Source organism: Venustampulla echinocandica (genome assembly GCF_003357145.1).
Source record: "Venustampulla echinocandica strain BP 5553 chromosome Unknown scaffold_0, whole genome shotgun sequence".
NCBI classification, from domain to species: Eukaryota; Fungi; Ascomycota; class Leotiomycetes; order Helotiales; family Pleuroascaceae; genus Venustampulla; species Venustampulla echinocandica.
Genome location: NW_022474205.1, coordinates 3,424,432 through 3,452,349, shown reverse-complemented (window position 1 = coordinate 3,452,349; position 27,918 = coordinate 3,424,432). Strand labels below are relative to the sequence as shown.

Here is a 27,918-nt window from a genome sequence, read left to right as displayed (position 1 = left end):
TCTTGGGGCTGTGTTGGGTGACGATGATGCTGATGCTGATGCTGACGAAAAGAGTCACGACGCCCGCGCCTGACGGCGACAAGCCAAGAGATGACGACGACGACCTTCGCTAGGCTTTGATCTTGGGATGGTTTGTTTGATACAAGAACCGAAACAATGGCGGCGCTTATTGTCCGCGACGCTGATCCCTGGATCGACAATTGAACAATCGACTTGGAGCCTTGGATCTCCCTGGCGGCATTATTAATATTAATATATAGCCCCCGCCCTGTTTCCCCCAATACGACTCATTGCTTCCCAGTGGTGTACTGCGTACTCTGGGGTCCTAAGGCCTACAGTAGCCTCAACCCCCATCTACTACATCGAAGTTCGGAGGAATAATCTCCTTCGTTGCTGTGCCCCTTATCGAAGCGCTGCGACAACAATACCCCCATACAAAACAAAACAAAACAGACCCCTACTCCACCACACACTGCACCAAGCAAAGTGTTCCACTCACGCTCTTCTTCCCCGCCTTCCTGCTCCTCATATCCGCCTTGCTCAGCAACAGGACCGCGACCATGAAGGGAATGAAGGGCATGAATGTTAATCGAATGCTAGGCACGCTGAAGCGCAGACGTAAGCAACCACGCAAATTCAACTTCCAGTATTCGGAGGCATCGCGCAAAGCTAACAAGAACATTTCGCTGCAGCCACCTCAGATTCCCAAAATGGAGCTGTTGAACCGCAGCTCGATACACCAGAAGCAAATGCATCGCGGAATGTGGTATGCACCGCCATTAGAACCGTCTTCGTGTCTCAAATACTCTAGTACTAACATGCGCCCAGCGGCTCTTCTGCGAGTCTGGAGGACCTAATGGTTCCGTACGTATTTATTATTTTAAAAGTACTACTTATCGTTGGTAACATCTACATGGCAGGGCGAAGAAGTCCTCTATCTGCCAACGATAGTCGAATCCTGCGAATCCTCGCCTTCTGCCGCCAAAGAAGCGGCATACCTCATTCGAAAGTTCCTATCCAAGGACAACTACGCCAAACCATATGTACAATATAATGCCATTATGCTGATTAGGATTCTGGCGGATAACCCCGGCCCGACCTTTACCAGAAATATGGATACGAAATTTGTTCAGGTGGTGAAGGAGTTATTGAGGGCGGGCCGAGATCCCAGTGTCAGACAAATATTAATAGAGACTCTTGACACATTCGGGAGGAAGAAGTACGGCGATGAAGGCTGCGTCCAGCTAAACGAGATGTGGAAGAAGGAGCGTGAAAAGATGACCAAGGCACAGGTATGTTGGCTTCCCACGATGTGCTATGCGTTTACTAACAGTACTATAGGGCCCAATAAGTCCTGGTGTATACAATAGCCCTCCGCTCGATCCTCAAAATCAAAACTACTTCTCTCGAAATCATCGCAGCCGTCGGCTCCCTCCTCCCCAGGAACTCGCCTCCCGTATTGAAGAGGCCCGAATTTCTGCGCAACTCCTTTCTCAAACGGTACAAAGCACTCCACCCTCCGAAATACTGCAGAACGAACTTGTCCGGGAATTTTCAGATCGTTGCCAGAGCGCAAGCAGAAGTGTACAGGCATATATGGTGGCCGAAGACCCGGCGCCAGACAATGATACTATGGAGACCTTGATCGAAACGAATGAGCAGCTAAGCAAAGCAATGCATCAACATCAGCGTGCTGCTCTGGCCGCAAGAAAAGCTGCAGGTCTAGGAAACGGAACGCCCCCGCCACGCACCGATTCCGGATTCGCGCCACCTCCCCCAGGTCCTCCTCCAACTCAAGCTGAACGCATCATGCCTACAAGAACTAAGAACGTGGCCGCGCCGCAAATACCGCCTCCAGGAGACTATGCTCCAACCGGGATCGAACCAGATGAAGATCCATTTGCAGACCCAGTCGATCCTCAAGAAAATAGATCGACCAAAATCCCACCTGTTCCCCAAGATAAGCCCCCAAGGCACACAGGACAATTTAACGACCAACTAGGCATTGAACCATACCATCCCGGGTTCAAGCCGAGTCCGGGTTATAATGCTAGGCAGGACAGCTCGGCTGGCCAGCTCACGATGCATGCTGCCGGAGGGGCGACCCTGGATGAGGAAAAGGAAAAGGGGCTAGAGCAAGAGGGAAGTTCGGCTCCGGCTCCCGTGAAAGCCCCTGTTTATCGGTATTGAGATATGGGATTTATCTACTTCGTATGACTTTTGCATCGGAAGCGACTTGTGCAAGGAGGTTTTGGTTATGACGCATTTCTCGAGCCGTTTTATTGGGATTGCAGTACTATGAGATATGAATGGGCGTGGTGTTTAATTATTCTAGCTTCAGGGCATGATGTTATTTTCACTTCCATCTGTAGAAACCATGTCGTGTCTACTTCGGTGCATGGCGAGCTTGAAAATATATTAACTATTGTGGTATGTCATCGAACGACAAGGCATAGTGTAAAGATCCTTGGATCTTAGCGTCGTACATAGGAGCCCAAGAACTTCATGGTATTACTTGATCTTGTTAGTAGTTAGTAAAGGGGACATTCCCAATAGCGGCTAGTTAAAGTCGCCGATATCACGAAAGCGAACGTTTATGGGGATCGCATTTTATTCATCTCTCATCTGCTTCTTTATGTTCCACTTCCCATCCATGCCCCTACACTCTCCTTATTCAGCAAGACGCCCTATCGATGCATCACTTGACACATATCCAGAACACCTTATCTATACATGCGCTTGCTCGTTCCACCATCATTCCTTGAATCCGCTCCCTCTCTGGCATACGCCAGTCACCGGCCCGCAACGGACCCAACTAGGCCGATCGTTGCGATTATACATAACTGGGCGTCTTCTTCCTTCTGCAATGTCGTTTGCTAAGACATGCAACAAGGATAGAAAAACATACATGACTTCTTCCGGTGACATGGCTCTCTTTCATATCATCTTGGCCACTCCTCGGAGTTCCTCTCTGGGATGGCCTTTATCGAACGGTCGTAAAATGAAACATGCGGCGTTGGCGGAATAAACAGGGTATTGGCGCGGTGTGACAAGGGGTCTTCGAGGGGGTTTTATACAGGGTGATGTGCTAAATGTGCTGATGTGGTGCTGTACGTGTTGTGTTATGTAGAACAACCGAGGAGTATGTTTCGATTCGCAGTCGACTTCGCCGGAATTCAATCTCTTCGGTGGTAAGGTTGCTGGGGCAGACAAACAGCTGGTATGATTAAGGGTGGATAAAAAGCAAAAAGGCCATTAGACAAGGGCGAGATCCCTGGCCTAGTTGGGTGAAGGAAAGATGGAATGTAAAAGCAACCAGGTCCTAGGTGAGAGCTATGTGTAGACGTAGTTGCGCCAGCCCTACGGGAAGGACATTGAAAGCGATAAATCTCAGACACATATGATCGAGAGCCGATCAAGTCTGTTGGATGCCTTGGGTGCCACCGATTTGACGCTTGACCTGCTCGCGAGCCCATCGTGCAGTATCGATTGTTCGGGCTTGGAATTCGCGATTCTGTCTGGTCTCTTTGATCATGGCAGTCAACCAATCAGCTCGATAGAAGGCGGAAAACTCTCCGTTGGGGAACGAATCAGCAAGATCACTGGGGCTGTTAGCTTTGGGATAATATTGGAAAATGATTTTCGGATAGACATACCCGATTACACCCATTGAAGATCGCATTAGTGCGTCACTTCTGTTCGGATCGAGATAAACAATGTTGAGAAGAGAAAAGATAGACTCTACGTAAGGTGATAGCAGAGCAGCTAGAACGCGGTCAGCAACCAATTAGCAACAAGGCAACGGGTAACATACTTTTCTCGCCAGCCTTCATAGCGCCAATAATGCCGCCCCAAGCATCGACGATACCTTCGCGCAACGAAATGACGTAGTCGAACATCTCATATGATCCATCAGGACTTGCTTGAACGCCAGCTGCCTGCTGGAGCACCTGGGCCACAACTGATAGGTAGGTCTCAAAATGGCCACCAATTGCACCTGCAATGTCCCCAAAACATTGCAGAATTGCAGGTTTGAATTGATTGGCAAGGGCGGTGCTCTATGAATTATGTAAGCTTGGGTGTTGGGGGATGCGAAGGGAACGCATAGGGGAACTGTGAGGGAAGACAGAAGAACATACCCTCAAATTATTTAGGAGATAATTCATGAAAGCGTCGCAGTACGGCTGGCAAAGTGGGCCTAGGGAACGAGTGATGTCGCTGACAAGGCCGATCGCCATGGAGCACAACGCTGGTTCTTCCTGGTTTCCAAGGGCATTATAGAGGAATGGCGAGAAGGCTTCCATATATTGTGTAAATCCTTCCTCGAGTGCGTTGGCCAAACTGCTGACAGTAGCGAATACCGCGTCCGGGACACTCGATTTCGGGCCAGCAGTAGTAAGGAGCTGGAGTAAGACTGTCATAATGTGATCTGCCTGTGGCGTAATCTCCTTCTCGAGACGTTGGATAATAGCAAGAAGAACAGTGCACAAACTAGTTTGCATCTCCTCTAAAGTGAGCTTGTCTTCGACACTGACAACCTGAGTCTGAAGTGGGATAGTATCCTCGAGACGCTTGATGATAACATTCGAGAGCGATCCGACAGCAGATAAACTATCATTGGCAGCGTTTTGGACAAAGGTGTTGAGGACTTCATAAGCAGCAGTTCGCAACTGATTATCGGCATCGGGACGTTCGGTCACTTGAAGAAGACGTGTGATGCTCTCGTTGAAATGTGGGGTAAGAGGATTCTCCTGGCAGCCAATTTCGCCGGAGAATCGCTCGGCAAGGTTCATCAACGCCCAACAGCATGAACCTGCCATCTTCGGGCTGCTGATAAGACCCTCGAAAAGAGATGCGATGAGCTTGGGTAAGTGGATAGCTGGGTCAATGGCTTCAGAGCAGGCCTCCGTGATGCGGCCAAGAGCATAAGCGGTAGAGTCCTTGACGTGAATAACCTTATCATCCATCATATTTATGATGACTGGAAGTGCTTGCTTGACGATTGGTTCAATGGTTTTATCATCAGGACCTTCCATGATTGCTCCAAAGGCCGATACCGCAGCATCGCGGTGATGCCAATCCTCGGAGCGCAAATTGGCCTCGACAAAGGATAGCACTGGCTGAATAACAGCACCACCCACAGCCTGGGCGTAAAGTTGGAGGCATTGGTAAGCCGCGCGAGAAATATTGTATTCGTCGTCAGCAGCGTCCTCGTCTTGCTTGGTCAAAAGCATCAGGAGTACTGGGACAACCTCATTGGTTGCGACTTGGCAGAAGTGGAAGACATGTCGCATCTGGTCAGTTCTCTCAACCTATTTATAAATTAGCAAGATCCACCGGGGAAGGATAAGCTCACGCATACCTGTGCATTATCATCCTCGATAGCAATTTCCTCCTCGCAGACCGTGCTCCAGAATTCGACGGCAAGCTTCGAGACATCCTCCTCGTCGCTCTTCATGCCCATAATAGTCAACCCGAACAAGGCTTTCTCCATGTAGAAGCGCATCAGATCATAGTACAAAGACATGATTCTGTTCAGACAACCAAAGGCTCCCTGCTGTATCCGGGAATCCGGAGCCTGTGTGGCCTCGCAAACAACCTGCATGATGTAGTTGCGCTCGCCCTCGTTCTTGAAATTGCTATCCACAAACTCCAGGGAATCTCCGAGAGCATAAATGGCAGCGAGACGAACTTCCGGGTTTGGCTCCTCCTTTCGCGCACCTTGAACAACTGCGGTCAAGATGGCGTTGGAGTGCTGGACGAGACTGCTTCGCAGATCGGTATCTTGGCTCTCGCAAATAAATCCGATGGTAGTCAAAGAAGACTGCTTCAAGTGGTCACCGCCTTCTCCAACGTTCCGAACCAAACTGGGCATCAGCTCCGGCCATTGGTCTTGTGGGAGCTCAATGCCGGCTATCGAAGCAACAACTTGGGCTGCTGCTTGACCAGCTTGTGAGTTCTGTGTGGCCAGAGCTTGAAGAGTCAAGTCCTTTACGCGCTTCTTCGTATCGGGGTCTAGCTGGATCCATTTTTTTTGTAGATCGTGTAGTAGAGCATACTCGCGGGCTGTGAAAGCGTTCTTCAGCGCAATACCGGCAGCGGCACGGACTGGACCTTGGGCCTCCTCATTCGCAAGTTCTTGGACAAGAGTTACCAAGTATCCGGACTGGGTAGGTCAAGTTAGTATGCGGCTGAGGAGAAGGGGACGGGGGGAGGGCGGTCAAACAGAGGGGACGTACAAAATTGGTCTCAGCGGCCTGTGTGAGCTGCTGTTCGGCGGCATTTCGTATCGTCGCATCTACATATAGTCAGCTACCATATTTATTCAATCTTAGAAGTCCACCAGTGGTTGCACTTTGGGGCGCGCCGACAGACCTGCAGAGAAGGTGTTGGCCAACACCGAACTGACATCCATATTCGCGATTCGCAGCCGGTGCGCGGGGGTCGTGGGCGGGATTGTAAAGGGGCAGTACAGCTAGAGAACTCGTAGACAAGATCAAACTTCCCTTTGGTAAGTGGGGGAGCTGTTTCTTCAGGGTGAGATGAGAGTGGGCGAGGATAGAGAAGAGGGAGCCCTTTCACAAGCGAAATTCCCCGTAATGTTTTCTGTCGACAAGGCGGGTGCAGTTGCAGGTGCAGGGCAAGGCAGGCTGCAAGGTGAGTAGGTTGAGTGCACAGTACTGTGCAGAGCCGGGCAGTAGGGGAAAGTGTCAAGGGAATTAGGGAATATTCTGGCCACCGATCAGGAGACAAAAGAGCGTCAAGAACGTCAAATCCGAGAGAAGTGATCTGGCAAGAAGGTTTTCAGAGCTGTTTGGGTTTGTGTTGTTGATTTCTTCCCACATTCGAAGCTCTTACGCTTTGATCTCTTTTAGGCTCAGTTCGGCTTAGCGTGGGAATGTGGACCACGTGATCGGCCGCATTTGTACAGAGTCACGGGGAGTCAGTGACAATAGGTAGGAAGTACGAAGTATAAAGTAGTCTGCCTGTAGCTATTATTTGTAGGTAGGCCTGGTAGTAATGCGCTTGGGATTTCACACTCAGCTTAACCTCAGATGGTGATTCACTTTTATCTATTACTAAAATGCGCACTTGAGCTTTTTCCCGGCCACATTTGCTGATAACACCGACACGGAAATGCAAAGCACCCTTTCAACTAGCTCCCCCCTATCATCCCCCCTATCATCTAAGCCAAACTACGACTCTGCAAGTTTTGTATTTTCCTCCAAAATTCTCACAGCATCGGATCCACTCATAGGCACCGCGCTTGGCTTCGGCATCGAAAGGTTTCCATTGCTCTTTGGACTGCCATTAACAAGGCCTAGGTCCTGGCTGAGCGTCGGCCCGTGTTTGTTTCGGAGGAGCAACGGCGTGTTTGGCCGGCTTGTAATAAACTGTTTCCATGTTGTTAGTTGGCGACATTTAACGTCAAGAATATGCGGCTACTCACGTTGCTAGCAGCACTCAACAAAGCAATCAAAGAACTCTGCACCACATCCTCGTGTACACCAACTCCCCAAACCTTGTGAGGCGAGCCTGCGGCGGTGCATTCGATATAGGAGGCGGCCTTGACATCCCTGCCGCCACCAATAGCATGCTCTTTATAGTCGGCAACATCAAGCTCAATCCCAATAGACGACAAGGCGTTGGCCAAGCTGGAAATCGAGCCATTACCACTGCCCTTGAGCTTATGTTCTTTTCCGTCGATAGATATGACGCCCTCGAATATTCTCTTCATGTTCTTGGTGTCTAGTGTCTTACCCGGCTCGGGAGGTGCTGGCGAAACAGACCGATCAGTGCTAATTGTGTAGTCCACCAGGGTGAATCTTGGGTTTTCTTTGAGGAAGTAGGTTCGCTCAAATAGATCCTGGATCTCGGCAGACAAGAGTTCGCGACCAACCTCATCTGCTCGTTTCTGAACAATATTACTAAACGCAACTTGTAAGCCGCGGGGGAGGTCAAGATCAAGGTTGCGGAGAATGATCCAAGCTGCTCCACCCTTGCCGCTCTGGGAGTTGACGCGGATAATTGCTTCGTATGTGCGACCAATATCCTGTGGATCGAGAGGAAGGTATGGTAGCTGCCAAAGATCCTTGTCGGAGTGCCCGGCCTTCTTGCGCACCTGGAAGCCTTTCTTGATGGCATCTTGATGGGAGCCGCTAAAGGCACACACCACGAGAGAGCCACCATACGGGGCCCGAGGATGAACCGGTATCTTGTTGCTAACTTCCACCACGTCGATGACACGGTTGAGATCAGAGAAGTCGATGTTAGGATGAATGCCTTGTGTGTAAAGGTTCAGGGCAAGCGTAACAAGATCAACATTTCCTGTTCTCTCGCCATTTCCAAAGAGACATCCCTCGACTCGGTCTGCGCCAGCCATCTGGGCCAACTCTGCCGCTGCAATTGCACAACCTCGGTCATTGTGCGGATGGAGCGAAACACAAATCTTTTCCCTCTCTGTCATATTTTTGCAGAAATATTCGACTTGGTCCGCATAGACGTTCGGCGTCGATACCTCCACCGTGGCTGCAATTTTAGAGTTAACAACGACAAATCGCTCTATAAAGTGATTAGATGGTACAAGGTAGGGTCTAACCTGGAAGATTGAAGATGATCGGATTCTCCGCCGTTGGCTCCCAAGCCTCCTTAACCGCCTCGCATACCCTAATCACAAATTCTGGCCTGGAGTCGGAGAAGGTCTCAGGACTGAATTCAAAAGCCCATTCAGTACCAGCTTGGGAAGGGTCGTCCTTGGTGATTGACCGCGCGTATCTCGTGCACTTAACAGCCAATTCGAGACTTTGGTCCTCCGTCATGCCAAACACTATGCGTTGGAAGCATTCGCTGGTGGCGAGATAAATGTGTAGGAGGGCCTTCTTCGCGCCTTTGAGAGACTCGACCGTTCGCTTGATCAGCTCTTCCCGACAGGGTGACAGCACTTGGAGCCAGACATCATCGGGCACCACACCAGGAGTCTCGACAAGTCGTCTTGTAAAGTCGAAGTCGGTCTGCGAGGCTGAGGGGAATGAGACCTCGATCTCTTTGTACCCTAGTTCTACCAGCATCTTAAAGTACGTCCATTTTTGGTCGCCGTCCTGGAAGGCCACAAGTTAGGTATTAGGGACTCATAGCTACAATAACGGTGGATTGACTTCGGGGTGCAACGTACCATGGGGTCGACAAGGCTCTGGTTGCCATCGCGCAAGTCGGTTGAAAGCCACCGTGGAGGCTTGGTAATGGTCTTAGAGGGCCATTGTCTATCAGGGAGGTTGAGCGGCTTGAAGGCTCTATATTTCGTCGATGGATCCTTGAGCCTACCGAGGAACAAACACACAATTAGTAGCTGCGCAGGTGTATAAAGTGAGGGTAGAGGTGGCATCTTACATGGGCATCTCGAGTGAGTGGCGTAGCGACTTTGGCTACGAAGGACTTGATGCTCCGTAGACGACGGAGGCGCAAAGGTTCGCGAGCAAGTAGACGGGCGTAGTGATGGGCCCAGATATCAAGTCAAACAGGGCGTGAAATTTATAGGAAACGAAGATAGTAGTAGATACTACGATAATGTAGATGTAAGGTTAGTAGAGGATTGAGTTTGAGTCACCAAACTTTTCGTGGTATTATTCCGCGGGGGCGCCCAGGATAGCGGGGCAAGTGTGGGCGGGTTTTAACGCTATGGTAAATACGGCTTTAGCACGAAGTCCATGGCAACAACGTCGGTGGCGCCAAGTATATCTACCGATCACCATGGCCATTGCTGGATTTACGGGTAAAGGAGGAGGATATATTATATTATCGATTTGCTTGAAGCAAGTTCAAGGTGGCTGCTCTTTGTACAGTTACACTGCAGTAGAAGCCGGTTCGATCTTGTATAGGGCGAAGCTCCGATGCCGGGCAGTCACTCTAATAGCCAGCACAAATACGAGTAAAGTGAATATAGGTGTCACATAAGGCTATCAAAGTGCTACGTAAACATGATATAAACTTGTTTTATTCTACATTGCATTTGGTAAGACTCTCCCGCTCCCCCATTCAGATGCTCCACGCTATGCTATGTCTATGCTTATGCTTCGTACCTTGTGTAGGATACGATGTGATGCTACTTTATACAAAAGTGCCGGAAAAAATGTTTGTTTAACGCCTTGGGGAATCGTACAAGAACTCCTAATATCATCCCATTATCGGACTTGAGAATACCCTCCTCGAGTCGTAATTACCACGTGAAGCTCTCCTCGATAAAATCCACCACGCCTTGATCTTGAACTTCTCGCACTGCCGATCTAACGCTGTCCGCCAATGCTCCTGGTCCGCATACCGTCACACACATTGCCCCGACTTGGGTCTCGACCTCGCTTTGTATGATGGCCTTCACGTTCGGCCTCCCTGGGAACATCTGGACGGTTGCGCTGGCCGACTGGATCTCCTTTGGCTGCTTCGGTCGTGTGACGAAGAGCTTGATCGTTAGGATCTCCCTGCGTCGGGGCATCTTAAGTATGACATCCATCCATGGCCGGACCCATTCTAGATGCTCGGCTTCGCGAATGATCCAGATCAGAGTGATTTTCTTCGTGGCGATGGAGCCTTCATTGAAGCCCTTGATGAGATGCTGTACGTAGGAAAGTTGGTGGGTGATGCCAGTGGCCCCAGCATAGAGAACCACATGTCCATAGGAATCTAGGGAGTGGTGTCCTGCATATGGGCCTTCAAAGGCAGCCCTGATGGTCAAGCCTTCGCTACCACATTTCGCGGCTTTGTCATGCAGCTTTCTTGTCATCCCTGTTTGCGCCTGGATGACGAAGGAGACTTCGGTTTTAGTTTCCTGCTGTTGTAGTCGAGATGTGGCTGGCTTCTCGGTGGTTGGTAGGTTTGGTTCCACGGGTATGTGGTCAACCCAGGCGACGGAAAAGGGGTGTGATTCCCATACATTGACGCTGAGGAACCGAAGGTAGGCGTGGCTTCCAGGCTTAATACTAGCATGCTTCGGAAGATGCAGCGTAACCCTGCAAGCCTCTCCAGGCATGGGCTGGACGGTCGCTGTTGTCCATCCTTTATTGCGAGCCCAGTTAAACCAGGCCAGCCGGAGCATCCGTGCAACACGCTCTAGAACCCACAAAATGAAAACAGTCTGAATGATTGGCAATTGAGGAAGATTGTCTATCTTGCAGTGAATCCAGACACCCACGATGGCAAATAATGCCAGTATGATGTGGACATCGAGGAATGTCTCGTAGAAGGCGTGCCGGACTGCGGATAAGGAAGTGATGAAAATCAATACCATCGAGGTAGTGGATACTGTCCCCCAGCCGATGAACGAGTCGGTTCGGATCATCTCCCATACTCCTGACCAACCCGTAGCAGCATGCTTTACAACAGCCCAGCAGATTGTATGAATAATGGCCTCCAAGATAACTATCCTGCCGATCCAGCGATGCATGAGGTTGTATGTGTCGAAGCTGATTTGCAGCAGTGTGATCAGGGGGTTGTTGCGACCAGCGAAGATAATCATAGCAACCATGTTAATCAATGCTAGGACGCCAGTTCTCCCCCGAAGTTCTGCGATGATGGCCCAGCGATTCGAATGGCCGTAGTCCAAAGAAACACAGAAGGAAAAGTTTGTCAATATGAACATGGCAAGAAGGATTGTGTGGAATCTTGAGGGAATCGTTCCCATATTGGCAGCCGTGGAGAGTTTGAACTCTCTGTTATGGCGGACTTTCCCTAGTGGTGCATATAACATGTGTTTCTTGAATCTCCACCAAGCTTGATACCGGTTAATGGCCCAGTATCTCTGGTCCGACTTGGACGAACCCATCGTGGAAAGGTGTCGCCAATGTGCGTGGGCCCTTTGCGCAAGCCGTATGGCCAAGATGAGCAAGGCCAACACGCCAAAACCCCACCACAGAGCTTTCTTGAAGATAAGGTCCAAGGGCTGGTTCACGCCGTTTAGGTCTGTTGCGAAGGGAGCGACTGAGGTATCGGGAGCGATTTTTTTCGACGGCGTGGCGCCAGATGAAAGCGTAGGGGACGCCATTGCGCCTGAAGGCTCGTTTTGGTGTATGCTATGCGCACCCAAGGCTCCGAGATGCGCCGTGTATGTGTGTTGATGTAGGGTATGATTTTGTGAGAGTGTACGGTAGGGTAGCCGTACGAAGTCGACAAGTATCAAGCGGGTAAATTTTTCAGGAGGACCAGAATAACACCCCGCGAAGTCAATAAATGATCATTAACAATAACATTCCTTGCCTTTGTTATTCTATTGTTCCTTAGCGAGGAACAGACGATGGACGGCCGACCTATTCGGTAACAGTCATTGTCCCAGGGATGAATGCCTTGTTCTAATCAAAGGAGCTGCCGGACGGTGAATCAGAAACGTCGCAACGAACAGGTGGCCGCCGGGGCCTTGTTCGCCTTAAGTTGAATTTAAATGAATGAGTTGCCTGGACTTCCTGCTTGATGGAGGAGGCTGTTTGAAGAATGTGGGCTGGGGTGTGGCGACAGAGGTGAATGTCTCGTATATGTCTTTTATTTTGGCGCGAGCCCGCCGCCTTCGAGGGAGGGAACGTGTGTCCGGAAGCCGGAATGGTTCCTCGTGTACTGCGTAGTGAGCCAAATGAAATCCTACGCGGTCCCGTATATCCTTGATATGGCGCCGTGGGATTTGTAGAATGCGCAACTAGCAGACACGCGATAAATGATCGTAGGACTCGAATCCGCCGAGCAATGAGGATGGGGGCGGTCAACACAATGAGAGGTTTTGTCCGAAAGCGAATAACCCCTTTCCAATTCCCAAACACATATGGCGGTGTGTGCCGGTGAAGAAACAAAATATGAGTTTATATATATACACTGATTGCAAGCTATCCGGCAGCTAACAGCCAGGTGCTTTGAACGTTAGGCAATCGATGGTGATTCCAACAAGAAAAACATAAAGAAGAAGCAGCAAAAACCAAGAGGCAAAGGAGCGAGCCAAGTCACACAGGAAGTGGATACAGGAAAGAAAGGATTTCTGTTTATAAACATCACCAGCGAGGTGGGACAAGCACACATGATAGCGCCGTTCGCCGTTCCTGGGGGACAGACTGGAGCAAGCAGCAGCGGCGCAATAACGGCCGTCCAGCCCATGCCCGTCCCTGGGAGCCTGCATCTGCGATTCTGCCCAGCTGTGGGGCGAGCCGGAATGCCAGAACGCTATCGCAGCCTATCGAGCCACCCCTTGGAAAGCCCGTTCGCCCAGCGACTTCAGTTCATGATCAGCGACACGTTGTGAGGGGGAGCTGAGCAGGACCGTCAGGATTTCACCGGGAGAGATTTTACGACGGGTTGGCAGGGGAAGCCATGGGCAGGCTTCAGGGGCAACAAAGCGGTTGGCTCTGCTTTCATGGGAGAATCACCGGCGCAGTCCATGATGCTGGTAGCACATCGTTGAAGCTACCGAGTGGCTACTGTAGCATGGTTCATATAAACAACGATAGGGGACGGTATCTCCGACGGGTGGTTCCTGTTTCGAAACAACCTGATCAGCCAGGATCGCAGTGGCCGTTTGATAGGCCGTCGTCGACGCAGCATCAGGGGATTTCTACCGTGCTCAGCTGGCTCTCGGAGTGGCGCCGAGGACTCGTCACTCAGGGGAGGCTGTTTATTACGTGTGGCCAGTGTCCCACCTCTTGTTATACTGCTATTGCTATTGCTATTATTGCTATTGCTATTGCCTTGGTGCATGCTGGGCCATGCTCCGTCTGATAATAAACGGATACTTGCGGGTGAAAACCACCACCACCCCGCCCAAAGCTGGTACTCTATTAAAGGGCCTGGGATCTACAAACACCGACGTTGTACCCATGCGACTTTGAAGTACTGCACGACATTAATACTTCACTCCTAAGTAAGCACGAAGTACTGTAACAGTACTGTACCGTTCTAATTTCCTCTCCTGCTGTTACTGAACGAACAACCCCTCACCATACTACCTACCTACCTAGGTAGGTATGGTATGATATGATATGATCGTCAGGTCATTTTCAACCAAATCATGCTCCCTTCATCATTATGGCGGCGGAGCAAACTTGGCCCTTTGGCGAGCTATCTTCCATCTCTGCCCCCTTTACTCCGTATTATTAGACTTCCCATCCTGCACAAGCGATCGCGCAATTCTTGCCTAGTATGTACCCCAGAGCGCCCACGATGTAACAATCGCCTGCGATGCAATCAAGTCAGCAAATACGAAGGCCCTCCTCCGCCGTCGCAGCCTCCTTCGACTGCCAGCACTCTCCCATTTTCGGCGCCCTCGCAGGATGCCAAAGACCGGGTAGCAGCCTCCTAGACGCGCCAAATGATATTTCTGGCCACGGGAGCGCCATCAGAAGGCTGGGCGAGCTGGAGCGGGTGGTATGTAGCCAGGCTCGCGGCTGCGGTGCCATTCGATCGGGAATCAACAGGCACAAGCCCCCAAGAGAACCGAGCACAAGCAGACAGCAGACCACCACACGTCCGATAAGAGTCTCAGCCAGCCCTGAAACCTCGTCCGTGTCGATAGAGCTCTATAATACCATGTCCCACTACGTTGAACCGGTCGACGAGGGAAGGCACACAACATACGAAAGCCAAACATAGCTTTCCCGCAACATAAGTAGTCAAAGTTGACACATCCAATACCTTATCGTTCCGGAGGTATCCGACCATAATGAAGTCAGGCCAGACTCACCTATCATGTCACTACTTCTATTCGCCCAAATCGATCCTAATTTTGAGATGGATGACTATTTACTAGATCGCCATGAAGCGGAGTGGTTGTGCGCCACATTCCGATCGCGAGTCGACCCAGTAGCGCGGCTTATTCACAATCCTAGTTTTGAAACGGAGATGGCTGATTGCTTTGCGAGTCATGATGCAGAACAGCAGGACTATCCCCTGGCCGAGGAAGCCCACGGTCAGATGGTAGGAACTGTCGATTGGAATAGCCTTTTGCTTTTTGAAATATTATTCCCCGCCGCTTTCAGCTTGAATGACTCAGGTGTTAATTGAAACACGTCGTTGACTATGGCACCTGGCTATTCATCTCCATAGCATAGCATGTGAGGCTCATAGTATTGATCCTAGACCTAACAGTCTTGAGGATGCATGGCCAGCTGTAATTGGGTGCTCACTTCCAAGGAATATGGACGATGAGATTACGCTAACTTCAGACAAAGATTCATGGTCCAAGGTACCCGAAAATCGAGAGCGTCATACTAAGATGTTGATGTAATTGGTGTGTCTGAGCGCTTCTTATTGTTATCGGCAGTTGACTACTTTGCTAGCGGTCCTGGTGTCCGCTGAGTGGTGAACTCGTGGATATTATCAAGAAAAAATGGCGGAGAAATAGCAGGCTCTAACTTCAATACTGCGGGCAAGCGCGAGCAGTTGTTAAAACTCTACTATTCAGAGCTAACAACGAGTCAGAGGACGATCAACCCACTAGTAATGGAATACTTAATGTCCTTGGGCGTCTCAAGGAGACAGCACGCCAGATATGGTGTATCAAAAGCACAGTCATCTAAGCTAGGCATTACTTGCAGGCTGGTTGCTATCAAGGAAAACGGGTTTACAGAGCAATTCCCCACTCATTTTCATAACAAATATAAACAATTGTATCAATTTCAACTTTGAAGCCGTCGCTACTCGCTCGTTAATTGCATGGGTTACATTACATAGGTTGTAATGCTCCGTTACTTGATCGTCTCAAGGTGGTCTAAAATCCTCAGTCGTATGCCTACGGAATGAGGGCGCCCAAATTTGAACATATCTGCCTTTTCTACCTAGGTAAAGTTAACGTATCAGCCAATTTACGAGAACGTCAAACTTCAGGCATATGCGAAGATTAGGTCCTTCGGTCCCTTAACGTACGGGTTAGTCATCATATTGAAATAAACTTCCTATCAACGAACTAATTTACATTTGTATGTTAAGGTGAAATTCCAACTCCTAGAAATCTGAGATACGCACTAAAGTTGGAATATCGAGTTGTCCTATGTATCAGTTAATGCTATTATTCTTAGTACTGTTGCTATTGATCCATAGCTTATAGGTTATAACTTACGCCAGCGAAGGACTTCGTCGCTCAACGAAATACAAATGATCGATAGCTATCCGAAGATAGTAACAATTAGATAGGTAGGTTGGAAAGTACTTTAAACCCTTGCAGACAAAGCTGTCGATCGTTGTTCGCGGCTTAGAAAAGCCTCACGTGGATCTTCTTCCTTGGGCACGTTCGTTATCATGTAGGTGCTTTCCTACGTCCTCTGAGGCCCGAGCTAATTATTAGGTAGGTGGAGTTTATTTGCTCCGCTTGATTCTCTCCCCTTGATAGTTGTTGATAAAGCTATGCCTGAAAACCTTGCCACGTATACGGTCGGGTTAGCTAAGTGGGATTTCTCCGCCAGTTCAAAAATCCCCCGGGTTAATGATTTGCAGTGTCGTTTCTATCTTTGGTCGAATCCTCCCAGAATACCTTTCCGATAAAACGGGCTAGTTGAACGTCATGATGAACGTAGGCCGTAGGGGTGCTGTTCGGACTCTCCATTCTTTGCTTCTGGCTCCCTCTCGACTTACATCCTCGTAACGCGAGCGTCATCGTTCTTGGCGGATTCTCTGGCGCCATTAGTGGCGGTTTCGTTAGTCATATGACTCCTTGTGTAGTTACTCTATGGAAGGGAAAGGTTGGGGATCTGGGGGCCAGGCTTGGATGGGTTCTGTTGTGATCACCTGGTTGTAAGTTAACATTTCACATGAAACGCTCGAGAAATAACCTATTGATAGCAACCAGATCACTTACCGGCGATCAGAGATCTAGCAGGCTACGGTAACCTCAAGGGATTGGTTATTTATTCTGGGACCGTCTTGGCATTGGGCAGAGCCTTCACCATAGCGGTGAGGTACTAAAAAGTGGATTCAGGTGGACTAAAGTCTGAGTAAAGTGATATAAAGACAAGCGCGTACGTTTCAGGGGAGCTAAGAGGGGCAAGGCGAACGCATTATGGTGTAAACCCTACTAAAATCGGTACCTGTATGCCCCTATAAAGCAAAACAAAAGATTACATTGTTAGAGAACGTCCCCATCTGCCTCGGGTCTTATGACGCTTCCACATGTTGTCCGGAAATAGCCTAGAGGATCGAGGTTTTTGCTGAATGGGTATCATGACCTACATATTACAATTACATCGGGATCAGCCTTATGCAGCAATGTCGCTGCGAACATACCTTACGGAGATGAGATAATATTGTTGTTATAGATAGGGGGGGGGGTACTGGACAGCTCGAGTTGCGGGTAATGGTCGGGAAGGGAGGTGGATGATCGATTACTCGAATACTTTTATTATTAATAGTATCGGTGACTTTGCCTTGTCCACCGTTGAATAGACAGTTGTAAAGGTTTCGTAGGGCAATGATTCCCGACTGTTATCCTATCACACAACGCCACTCACCCCTTTCCCATCCCTAAATACTCACCCAAATGTTAGGAAAACCAATCTACGTAAAAGAGTATGGCCAGCTGAACGTCGCCAAGTCGCCAAGCCGTTATGCGCTTCCTACGACCTCCGCTACGCAGATCCTCCATCATCATCCTGTCCATCTCTTCACCAAGTTCACCCTCTCGCCGCAAGTTACCCCTGCGCCACCTAGCTAGCCTTTCCCTGGTTGCGGGGACAAGAGGCGGTTTCCCACACAAACTGGCGGTTTTAGGTAACTGTGAGGCTGTGAATCTGTGACGCACCGATAAGAATAGTTGTTCCAAGACTCAACCCTGAGCAAAGGATCTTCAAGCTGAAGTTTAATAACCTTACTTTGACTTTGACAAGTACAAACTTCTGGTTTTGGCCCCGTAAGCCGGAGGAATTGATGTTGATAATTCACCCAACTATTACGTTCTAGTTGATGCCCATCTTCACTTATATATATCTAGTTCTCTCCCGCTCTAGATATCACCTCCGAGTTATCAATTAGAAACCAACTACTGAATTATAACAACCTCAAAAATGCATACTACCAAAAGTCTCTCATCCCTCCTTCTCCTCGCCACCACATTTCTCGTCTCCCAGATCCCTTCCGCGGGCGCCAATCCTTTGCCCCGTGCTCCTTCCATCCCTCCTGCGCCTGCGGATCCGAAGAAACCCGCTGGTGGTGATGGCATCGGTCCCTATAAATCCCAAAGCCCTGGCATAGGCGACCGCCTCGACAAAGCTAAATTCTATACCATTGCCGTCACCGCCGGCGAACTCAACCTTGTTAATGCTGAGCGTGGCATGCGGCACTACCTTGGAAACTCTGGTGACGAACTGAATGTCACTCCGCAATCCATGATGAAGGGCTTGCCGAAGTTTCGAGATTCCGTCAAGGCCATGGCGCAGAATGAGGCTACAGCGACGTATAATAGTATTTCGGGTGCCACTGGGGAAAAGGCATTCTCGAGCTCTTGGGAGGTCTTTACTGCTACGAAGGCTATGAGCTGGGATTGGTATTTTGCTATTGGCAGCTTTTCGTACAGTGTTACAGGGGTTGTGACAAAAACTAAGGATGGTGGATCGCTGAAGTATCGTGTCCATATTTTTGACAGGTATAACTGGGATCAAGGCAAATCGGTGGATATTGGTCCATTCCATTTTGAAGATAAAGAGTTGGGGAATTTGCATTTGAAGGGGTTGGCGAGGGAGTATACGGTTCGTGGGTCGAGCGGGGTGAATGAGGTGGATAAGTTCAAGCCAGGAACCGTAATTCCGCCACCCAGCACGGGGGGAAGAGGGTAAAGTCTGGTGATGTGGTTATTAGATATGTAGGGTTAAATGTGTGGCATTCAAGAATGGGTTATCTGTTTCAGAAGGCTACTTTCTCCCTATTTAGTGTATTTATAACATTAAAGAAAACCAAAGGCTCAGTCAGGGCTGACGAAGACTTATCTTAGTCGCAGAAATAGATGGCTATTAAACACATACATTCCTTTGGCATGATTCTTTCTAGCCCCGCCATTTGTCGCATCCTATAGCGGGCTTAACTGTCCCAGTGAACAATAAGAAGCCCTGACTTCCCTTATCTTTCTCTCCATATACATTACCTACAAGCTGTTTATCAATTGTAGCTCTTGACTCGGCGGTATACACTTCACCTTCCTAAATGACATATAGGGTTTTGGACAATTTATTGCTTTTTCTTGTCAACTTTTTTAATTTCACAATCAAATGCTGCAGGTCACTCCAAGAATTGCGTACAGATATTCCACCCCTGCCTGGCTAGCTACTCAGTGAGAGTTAAACCCATTACCCCATAACCTAGACAACCTGGGAGACCTTGTACAATTTTCACAGTAAATTCGGGAAATGGCCAGGCTATGCTCAGGATGACGCTCTCAGTCCCATGTGAACAGCCACGTTATGCAAGACGGTAATCCACCAGCCGGTGACAACCGTTGATCCTAGGTGTGGGACACTATACTTGCGGCGCATTGGTCGCAGCAGGACATTCACACCGTTCACTGATTGGGTTCCAGTGCATGACATGATCTCCTTCGTCGCAGTAAATAAGCAGACTCTCGCAACCGAGTGTGATGGTTGGGCTTGGATCAGGAGCTTCACAAGTCGGACATGCACATCCCCCCTTCTTCTCATCCCAATGCATGTGATGATCACCACAGTCGCAGTATATTTTGAGATATTCACAGTGGGTTGTGGTAGTCGGATCCGACGGGGAGGCTATGAGACGACGTAAGCAATTCTGAAGTTGCACTTTCATATTAATATATCCTGATCACTTACTGGGGCTGGATTTAGGGAGAGCGGCAACACTACTCAGCCCTATGGGAATAAGCGCCAGCAAACTTAAAAGCTTCATGATTCTGCAATCGAGGCTTTGGAAGCTTTCGTAAATTCGAACAACCCTTAGTCGTTCGAGTATAGTGGGCTGCGTAATATATACCTAAAGCAAGCAAGATAAATGAAGTTGACCTATTCTGAAATGATAGCGCCGTAACGACACAAACCTGTTCCTCGCCCATTATATATTTCCCCTATTTCCATAGTTGACGTACAGACGGTAAGTATTACTCCGATGTGCTGCAGCTCGAAAACCGGCACAATAGGAAATACGAGCTTGTAGGCCTTGGCTATTGAGCACACTATTAGCCAAAGGCAAGCTAAAGAAATCATTCGCGTTGCCCCTCAATCTCAATCTGATACCAAGGCGGGTATGATCATGCCTAATCTTAGAAAGCCTTCAAGGCAACATAGTATAATTAAGTGCTGACATTCTAAAAATAGTAAGTAGCACGATAAAGAATAAGCGCTCTATTATTGTGCATTTGCCACGCGATTATACTCGTACGTTATGTACCTAGGTAGGATGGAACTTCACCATGCGTGCTAGTGCTTGTTATTTAGCAAGAGGTAGTTATTCGGACAATCAACACTCCAGGCTAATAGAATCCTCGAGGTGGGGCAGAAGCAAGAAAGTATATCAGCAATCGGATCTTCAACTCTGAGAAGTACCTATGTACTCGATCGAGTCACTTTATAAAGAATGAAAAATGCGGAGGATTTAGGAGACTAGGGCAGTTGTAGTCGAGAAGCAAATAATAATACCCTCATCTAGTAAAACAGCTCTATTTACTTTCTGAATAGAAACCTGGCACCGGTCCTATTTATATACTTCATGTTCTTCATGATAGGAGTGGCGTTTGAACATCTGTTGTTTTGGATGTGGCTGGTGGACTCTTGAGAGCGTGACGTCGTTCCGATGGTGTCACGTGGAGCCCTCGGCAGAGTCCGTCGGACCGGCCACGGGCAAGCCGAACCTCAATTTATCTATTGAGCACCAGACGCAACCAGCCATTGAAGCTCTGTAGCCTCTTAAAATGGGTTCCGGCTCCTCGAAACCCGTTGATGCGCCTGCACAGCAAGTATGGAAAAGGTTAGTTGTTCTCACTTGACCGCCTGGGCCGCCCAATAGCCTGACGACCCTTCGCAGCGATACGCCCGTCCGGTTCTCACCAGAGTTGATGAACTCATTACAGTCAAGCCCTGAAGTATGTCTTCCCCTGCCTGCCTTCGCATAGACCTCCGCTGATGTGATTGAATCCTATCCAGACCGACTCCACCCGCGCCAAAACCCTTGAACTGCATATCCAGTCCCGTGTTGAAAGCGAGCTGAAAAAACTTCAAGAACGCGCTGGAAAAGACTTTGAAGAGCTCCAGGCGAAAATCTCAGCACAACAAGAGCCAGAGAAGGGCAAGAGTGCAGGCGATACGCTAAGGGATCTGGGAAGGGAAAGCGTGCAAAATGATGTGAAGGAACTGAAGAAGAAGCTGGAGCAGCGCAGGAAGTTGGCGGATGTGGACGAGAGTGTGGAAAAAGCCAAGAGCGACGTGGTGAAGTGCTTACGAGAGAATGATAGACGGCCGCTAGATTGCTGGAAGGAAGTTCAGACGTTTAAGGACGAGGTCCGCCGGTTAGAGGAGGTGTGGGTGGAAAAGGTCGTTCGATAAAACCCCCGGAGACGTGGGAACTGTAAAATACGTGTAATACGGAGTACAGACCAGGGCATTACGAAGCAAGATTTCGCGAGGATCCTTTTTGATTCAGCGTGATGAATCCAGGCTTACCTTGAAATTCACCTAAATATAGGATAAGTGATATGGGAGAGAATGGTCTTATTGTGGGCGGTCATTCCTATTCAACACATGCTTAGGCGTCTGAGAGGTAGTATCGAGACTCCCGGTCTGCTTTGCCGCTTCACTTATCTTCAGTCCCTCTGCGCGTTTCCTTTCTCTCCTCGCCTGAGGGTCTTCCCATTCGTCACCATCCTTGCCCTTTCTCCTCGTCTCTTGCTTGACACTCCCAGTTTCTTTCAGTAATGACCGAAATCTCTCCGTTCTCTTTGTGTTCTCTACAAAGCGGTCGTTGGAAATCTCAAGAAGGGCTTTAAGTTGCCACTCAGGTACGATACAGATCCCCTGACCACCGGATTCAAATCCGATCAAAGATTCCAAGGCAAGGCCCATTGAACGGATGCCAACCATCGGCGTAGGGGACTCTGTAGAGGATGTCAAATTAAGAGCGCCGCTCTCTCTGAAGCCTGCTTGCAATGCAGCAGCTAGCACATGCTGGGCTTGTTCGAGGGAGGCCGTTAAGACATGAAGAATCTAATACACAGTTAGCTGCTATTCAATTGACTACGAGGGACCATAGCCACACCATGGGCTCGAACTTGAAGTGTATAAACCTAGCATCATGGGAGTTGCCTTGTAATAGTGAATCAACAGCCCCGGTTTGCTCTCGATGCATCCCAAGCATTTCTGACCACTGGGGCGTAAGACTCTGGATATCAACGGGGTCGTGTGAGACGAAAAGCCATCTTCCGCCGCCGCCTTTCCCACCAACACCAGCTGATTTCGAGGAGGCTTCTATTCTGCTAGCATCCAAAAGTCCATCCTGCTCTGTATTTGAAACAGTCCGGCTACCCTCTAAAAATACACTGACCCTTCCAGCACAACTGCTGGTGGTCACGCAGCCATCAATTCGGTTGATCTCATCAATCAAATCTCGAATACCTTCGTCGATAGATCCCTTGGGAGAGAGATCACCATATTCATCGGACGGAACAGCCAGTTGCTCTAAGATTTTCTTCTTCTTGGAGATGAATGACTGAGGAAGGGCTGTTATGCTTGGATTTGAAGGCATGGTTATGTGATCATGCAGGAGGACGTTGGGAGTACGGCGAGGGAGAGCGGACGAGTGCGAAGTTGGTATTTCTAGCGATTTTGTGTTGTGGGGCCAGTTCGTATCGTCTTCCACCATCCATTTTCTCATATCTCCAACCTCGAACCTCTACGGGAACATGAACAGGATTCACGAACATCAACTTTCATCAGACTACGCAGCTACATCGCAATCCTCCGCGCATGTGATGTTTATAGCTGATTGTCTTGGCCCAAAGCCAGCTGCTTTTCGAAGGCTGCCATGATATAGAAGAAGGCTGCCTCAGCCAGACACTGGACTATCCCTACTAAACCCGATTTATTCGGTCCTCATTATGGATTATTCCCATCCTATATCATTATCACACGGGTACTCACGATTCAATATCGCAATTTTTGAATTGTTCTATTTGTGCAAGCTGCAAGTATCATCACATTGAAGTCCGAAACTAACGTCCGTCCATTAATGCCCTCGATATCTGCCATTGAGACCTTGAATGTCATAAGTAGGAACCAGTTGGATTTGTGAATACTCAACTCCACCAGCTATGGCCTCCGCCTCATGACCATAGCTGATGGTCAAAGTGTTCTACGCGAAGACGAAGAAACGACCCTCTGACGAGGAGTTGATTCCAGGCAGCGACCAACATCAACCATGCTTCATGAATCATTGGAAAAGAGCAGCTTTGAAGCTATCCCTTCCGCCCCATGAATACAGCGTCTGCTCCATACCCCCGCAAGGAAAAGAAACGTCCATTGACACAGCGATATAAATCTAGTGAATGATTCGCACCCTGAGAATACTTCATGTGTTGTTGGGGAAAAGCAAAGAAAAGCAATCAAGAATTCAAGAGCAACATGCACGCGCAAGATCTGACTCAATTTGAAGTAAAGTAGTACTGGGGCGACGGTACGACAAGGTAGCGGCGACGCCAGAAACACTTTTGGGGCATTGTTTGGTGTCCGAAGTACGAAGCCCTCAGAACGATGTTACCACTATGTCCAGTCAAGGTGCTCCGCGGATGCTTTGCGTCAGTGGGTTAGGAGTTTTGGTTGGCTATTGGGAGTTAAGGCATGGCGCAAGATCTTCTCGATGCCAGCCCACTCTGCTCTTGCAACTTGGCTAAGACATTGCTTGAACTTATCGGGGTCGTACTTGATATGCTTATCGAGGTCACCAAAGAGCTTTCGTCCATTGTTCGATTCGCCTCTAGCAGCTTGGTCGGCTAGTGAAAGGGCTTCTTTCTGTTCGGTAGCTTCACGAATGATTGCAATGTACCACTGCAACGCGTCAGTTACCGTACAAGTGAATTCCAATGTAAGGACAAGGGCAATTTTGTTAGTGACAATTAACTTACCAGGACCAGATCAGCAGGGGCACCAGGCTTTGGTCCAATGGTCAAGAGATGCTTCCAATAGGGAGCGAACGGTGGAACTCCATACTCGGTAGCCGTCATATCATCAAGACCACAGATGAATACAACATCATCCTTCATCGAAGGCGTAAATCCTGGGCATCTGAGAGCAGCACGCCAAACCCGCTTAAGCAACATCGGGGTTAAATTGACATCATGCCCATTCCTAACGCGTTCCACCAGGAGGTTCAGAAGGTTTTTGGTGGTCTTGTGTAACAAGTTTCGATCCTCAACCGTGATATGGTCCACCATATACCACGGATACTGCGAATTATCAGCAGATGCTGTGCAAGTGTTGCTGGACTATGGGTTCGATGATGGGCTTACCTTGAGCAAAGTACTAATAAGGCATTCGAATGGACGCTGCAAACAATTCTGGGAGAATGGAGACTATCGTTGTCAGCTTGAATCCGCTTTCTTCAACTGCGCCAAGTGAATTCATGGGATTGCTTGAAGGGAACTCACACGTTGCGGAGCCTCGACATGCTTGACCAACATAACCAACTCCTCCTTGCTGACAAAACCTTGGAAGCCTGAGTTGTATATGTCGTTGGGATCTCGCGGGATGATTTCAGGTTTGCCCCCTACCCATCTGACATTCTTCGCCTTCGGGAACATGTCCTTCATCAGCTGATCCTGGCTAGATAGCTCAACCTCGACATGACGTTGCCCCAGCCGACCACCTCGACCGCCACTTCTGTTGATTTCAAATCGGTTTACAGCGCCGACTGCCTCGTTGAAATTGATGAACTCAACATAGCAATCCAATGTCTTACTGGTCACACGCTCCATGATGATATGGACAGGCTCATGCTCGCTCTCATTGACCATCTTTGCATTGCGTCCAAGGAATGCCATAACCTCAGCACGGTTAACGGAGTACGGAATCTGCGAATCATCAGCCATCAATTAGTCCATTACGGAACTCCACAACTTACGTTCTTAATCTTTACCACCCCAAATGTGTCTTCTTTAGCTAGGCGGCAGTACTCGGCGAAAGGCAAGAATCTAGGATCAAGAGCCTCCTGGATAGTGGGCTTGCACATACCGCCTCGAGTGAGGTTCCGAAGAGCTCCACTCATACCCCCAGGAGCTTTGAGGCTGATGGCATTGTATGGAGTTGGAAGTGGTTGGCCCGGGCCAAAAGGATCGTTGAAAGATTTCGGGGGAGGTGACGTGACAGGTGCCAGATCAAAAGTATTGTTGAGAGGTTGGCCTAGTGGCGGCATGATAGGTGGTGGCATAGCAGGTGGTGGACAGAAGGCGTCATTGAAAGGTTGACCCGCAAATGTCGTGACAGCTGAGGAACCGAAAGAGCCATTGAAAAACTGTCCGGGGCGTGGTATTCCAATAGGATGGCCGAGAGAGCGATTGAAAGGTGCACCAGGAGGTGACATGATTGCCAGACCGGAAGGAACATGGGAAGATCGACGGGTGGGCGACAAAATAGATGCTAGACCGGACGGGTTATGGAAAGATCGACCTCCCACTCCCCTATCCAGAACATCATTCTCAGTAATCGTGTCGAGGGTGCTTATATCGATACCTCCTGCAGCCAAGAGGCTCTTCGGTGAAGCTGAGCGGCGTCTCATCTCTCCCTCCTCCGGTATCTGGTTCTTAGGAGTTAATTCAACAGATCGGGTTGCCACGTCACGTAGTGGACTGTTGTTGCTAAGATTTGTCGCGCGAGGGGAAAGTTGAGGAGTTGGGTTTGGCTCCTGACGGTGTTGGCGAGGTGCTGAACCAAATTCAATATCAACAACAGTACGAGGCTGTCGCCGTGGTGTTGTACCGCTGCTAACTACTTCACCTCCTTCTGAATTCGGTCCGGCAGATAGTGCACGAATAGAAGCATTTTCGGTGTTCTTCGAAGGAGTTTCAACACCTGACTGCCATGACGGTAACCGCACCGGCCCTCCGCGCGTGGTTGATACGCTTGCTGGACTCGCGCTGTTGCAGTTCAACACCACAGCGGTGGCGAGATTGGAGGTAACTTGTCTATCGTGTGCCGAAGAGTCTGCACCTTGCTTACTATGATACTGCGTCTTGTTTGCCGGATTCCAGCCCCTATCTTGTCTTCTTCCGCCACGTGCCCAATTTTGACCCTGATTCGCGGGGCCATGCATGTGTCCTCCTTGTTGCCCCGAATTGAAATTGCTACCAGTTCCCAAGCCATATTTCATATTTCGATCCGAGTCATAAGTATTGCTTGCGTACGAGAAGGGTTGAAGACCATTGCCAGTTCCAGGCTTATATGGCAGAGTCGGGTAAGTTGGGGCTGGTGGCATTGTTGGGAAGCCGACTGCTGGAGAACCACCTGCTGGAGTGCCGCTATGTATTTCCATTGCTGCCGCATATTGCATATTTTGGCCCTTGATCGGCGGACCATAAGTATTGCTTCCGTATGATGGGGTCTGAAGACTATTGCCAGTTACAGGTCTATATGGCACACTCGAATATGCTGGAGCTGGTGGCATTGTTGGGAAGCCGACTGCAAGTGAGCCACCTGCTGGAGTGCCGCTATATGCCACAGAGCTATCCGCTCCAGTTGCAGTATAGCCATAGGCCTGATAAGAAGTTGGGGCTGGACCCTCAATCGGCGAGCCATAAGTATTGCTTCCGTACGATGAGGGCTGGAGTACACTACCAGTTCCGGGCCCATACGGCATGCTCGGATAGGTTGGAATCGGTGGCAGGGCTGGGAAACCGATGGCTGGAGAGGCACCTGGTGGAGGACCGGTATGTGTTCCGTAGCTATCCATTGCAGTTGCAGTATAGCCGTGAAGCTGATAAGAGGTCGTGACTGCATTGAACTGAACTGGAAATTGAGGGGATTGGCCACCTACAGGGACACTACGAGGCATGCCCGCCTGATCGTACTGATTGACACTCGGATACTGCACCATTCCAAGTTGGGGAGCTTGCTGCTGGTATGTTTGCGACATTGTATTACTTTGACCATATCCAATGTCTGACTGCGGCTGGCGATTGGGAAACTCCGAACCAGAAGACAGATCTGGCGTATTTCCGGTCGGGACATAAGGTTGGGACTCAGGGTTCAACGGCTTTGATGAGCTCCGCGACGAACTAAAGCTGGCTGAAGAAAGCATACCTGGGGTATCCCAAGGGCCAGTGCTTCCGATCTGGATGCCCTGGTTGAAGTTTTGGACAGGATATTGGCCATAGCCTTGGATGAATTGGTTGTGTGAGATCGGGACTTGGCTCGAGGCCGGGGCAATGCTTCCAGTGCTTTGTTGATTTGCAAAAGCATTGGGTTGAGGCGCAGTAGGGGCAAGGAACCCATACTGTGTGCTGTTAGGCATCATCTTGTTGGTAGTGCAAGGAAGATGGTTTGTTGTTGTTGTGGGAGGAAGTTGAGAAAGTATACAGATCTGAGAGGTGAATAGGTATTCCTGCTGTTAACTGGACGACATCGTCGGTGCCTCGCAGCCTCGATACCTCGCCGCCTGGCACTGCTACAATTTCACCTTGCTGTTCCAGGAGATATGTAGTTTGATGTCGCTCTGTCTTGCACAAGTTGGATACCTAGCGAACGCTTACTTCGATAATAATAGGCGTTTTAAGGGCTAGTTAGTTAACCAGTTGGCAACTAGAAATAGAGCATATGTGAGGTTATGAAACTGAGAAGTAATATAGCTATGCTTGGCTATGGTGTTCTCCTTAACTTCGTACAGAAGCCGAGACATATTGGATGAGGAAGAGACGGGAGAGCTGTGCAAAGTGACTTTGTTCCTTTTAGCAATATGGCCATGTGCGTTGGAACC

At 49.3% G+C, this 27,918-nt stretch overlaps 8 protein-coding genes across 8 annotated transcripts; 3 read left to right on the top strand and 5 right to left on the bottom strand.

Moving 5' to 3' along the window:
- Positions 1-560: 560 nt before the first annotated feature.
- Positions 561-2,190, top strand: BP5553_01073 (GAT-like protein; the record flags this gene model as incomplete). The annotated part of the gene is made up of 5 exons (XM_032009696.1): positions 561-618; positions 693-766; positions 829-864; positions 921-1,292; positions 1,342-2,190. 5 exons carry the CDS (start codon positions 561-563, stop codon positions 2,188-2,190), a joined length of 1,389 nt encoding a protein of 462 aa, XP_031873750.1.
- A 1,225-nt stretch (positions 2,191-3,415) lies between these two features.
- Positions 3,416-6,415, bottom strand: BP5553_01072 (Importin beta-1 subunit; the record flags this gene model as incomplete). The annotated part of the gene is made up of 7 exons (XM_032009695.1): positions 3,416-3,602; positions 3,657-3,765; positions 3,815-4,058; positions 4,140-5,312; positions 5,363-6,166; positions 6,240-6,298; positions 6,376-6,415. 7 exons carry the CDS (start codon positions 6,413-6,415, stop codon positions 3,416-3,418), a joined length of 2,616 nt encoding a protein of 871 aa, XP_031873749.1.
- Positions 6,416-7,196: 781 nt separating this feature from the next.
- On the bottom strand, positions 7,197-9,382 carry BP5553_01071 (2-isopropylmalate synthase; the record flags this gene model as incomplete). The annotated part of the gene is made up of 4 exons (XM_032009694.1): positions 7,197-7,394; positions 7,451-8,562; positions 8,600-9,098; positions 9,173-9,382. The coding sequence occupies 4 exons, from the start codon at positions 9,380-9,382 to the stop codon at positions 7,197-7,199; spliced, it is 2,019 nt and encodes a 672-aa protein (XP_031873748.1).
- Positions 9,383-10,213: 831 nt separating this feature from the next.
- Positions 10,214-12,031, bottom strand: BP5553_01070 (Ferredoxin reductase-like, C-terminal NADP-linked; the record flags this gene model as incomplete). The annotated part of the gene is made up of 1 exon (XM_032009693.1): positions 10,214-12,031. One exon carries the CDS (start codon positions 12,029-12,031, stop codon positions 10,214-10,216), a length of 1,818 nt encoding a protein of 605 aa, XP_031873747.1.
- A 5,980-nt stretch (positions 12,032-18,011) lies between these two features.
- Positions 18,012-18,779, top strand: BP5553_01069 (Uncharacterized protein; the record flags this gene model as incomplete). Its single annotated transcript, XM_032009692.1, has 1 exon — positions 18,012-18,779. One exon carries the CDS (start codon positions 18,012-18,014, stop codon positions 18,777-18,779), a length of 768 nt encoding a protein of 255 aa, XP_031873746.1.
- Positions 18,780-20,875: 2,096 nt separating this feature from the next.
- Positions 20,876-21,506, top strand: BP5553_01068 (putative altered inheritance of mitochondria protein 13, mitochondrial; the record flags this gene model as incomplete). The annotated part of the gene is made up of 3 exons (XM_032009691.1): positions 20,876-20,931; positions 20,989-21,046; positions 21,108-21,506. The coding sequence occupies 3 exons, from the start codon at positions 20,876-20,878 to the stop codon at positions 21,504-21,506; spliced, it is 513 nt and encodes a 170-aa protein (XP_031873745.1).
- Positions 21,507-21,671: 165 nt separating this feature from the next.
- Positions 21,672-22,701, bottom strand: BP5553_01067 (uncharacterized protein; the record flags this gene model as incomplete). The annotated part of the gene is made up of 2 exons (XM_032009690.1): positions 21,672-22,163; positions 22,216-22,701. The coding sequence occupies 2 exons, from the start codon at positions 22,699-22,701 to the stop codon at positions 21,672-21,674; spliced, it is 978 nt and encodes a 325-aa protein (XP_031873744.1).
- A 1,049-nt stretch (positions 22,702-23,750) lies between these two features.
- BP5553_01066 (uncharacterized protein) lies at positions 23,751-27,459 on the bottom strand (the record flags this gene model as incomplete). The annotated part of the gene is made up of 5 exons (XM_032009689.1): positions 23,751-23,999; positions 24,077-24,397; positions 24,461-24,523; positions 24,599-25,021; positions 25,072-27,459. 5 exons carry the CDS (start codon positions 27,457-27,459, stop codon positions 23,751-23,753), a joined length of 3,444 nt encoding a protein of 1,147 aa, XP_031873743.1.
- Between the last annotated feature and the right edge of the window lie 459 nt (positions 27,460-27,918).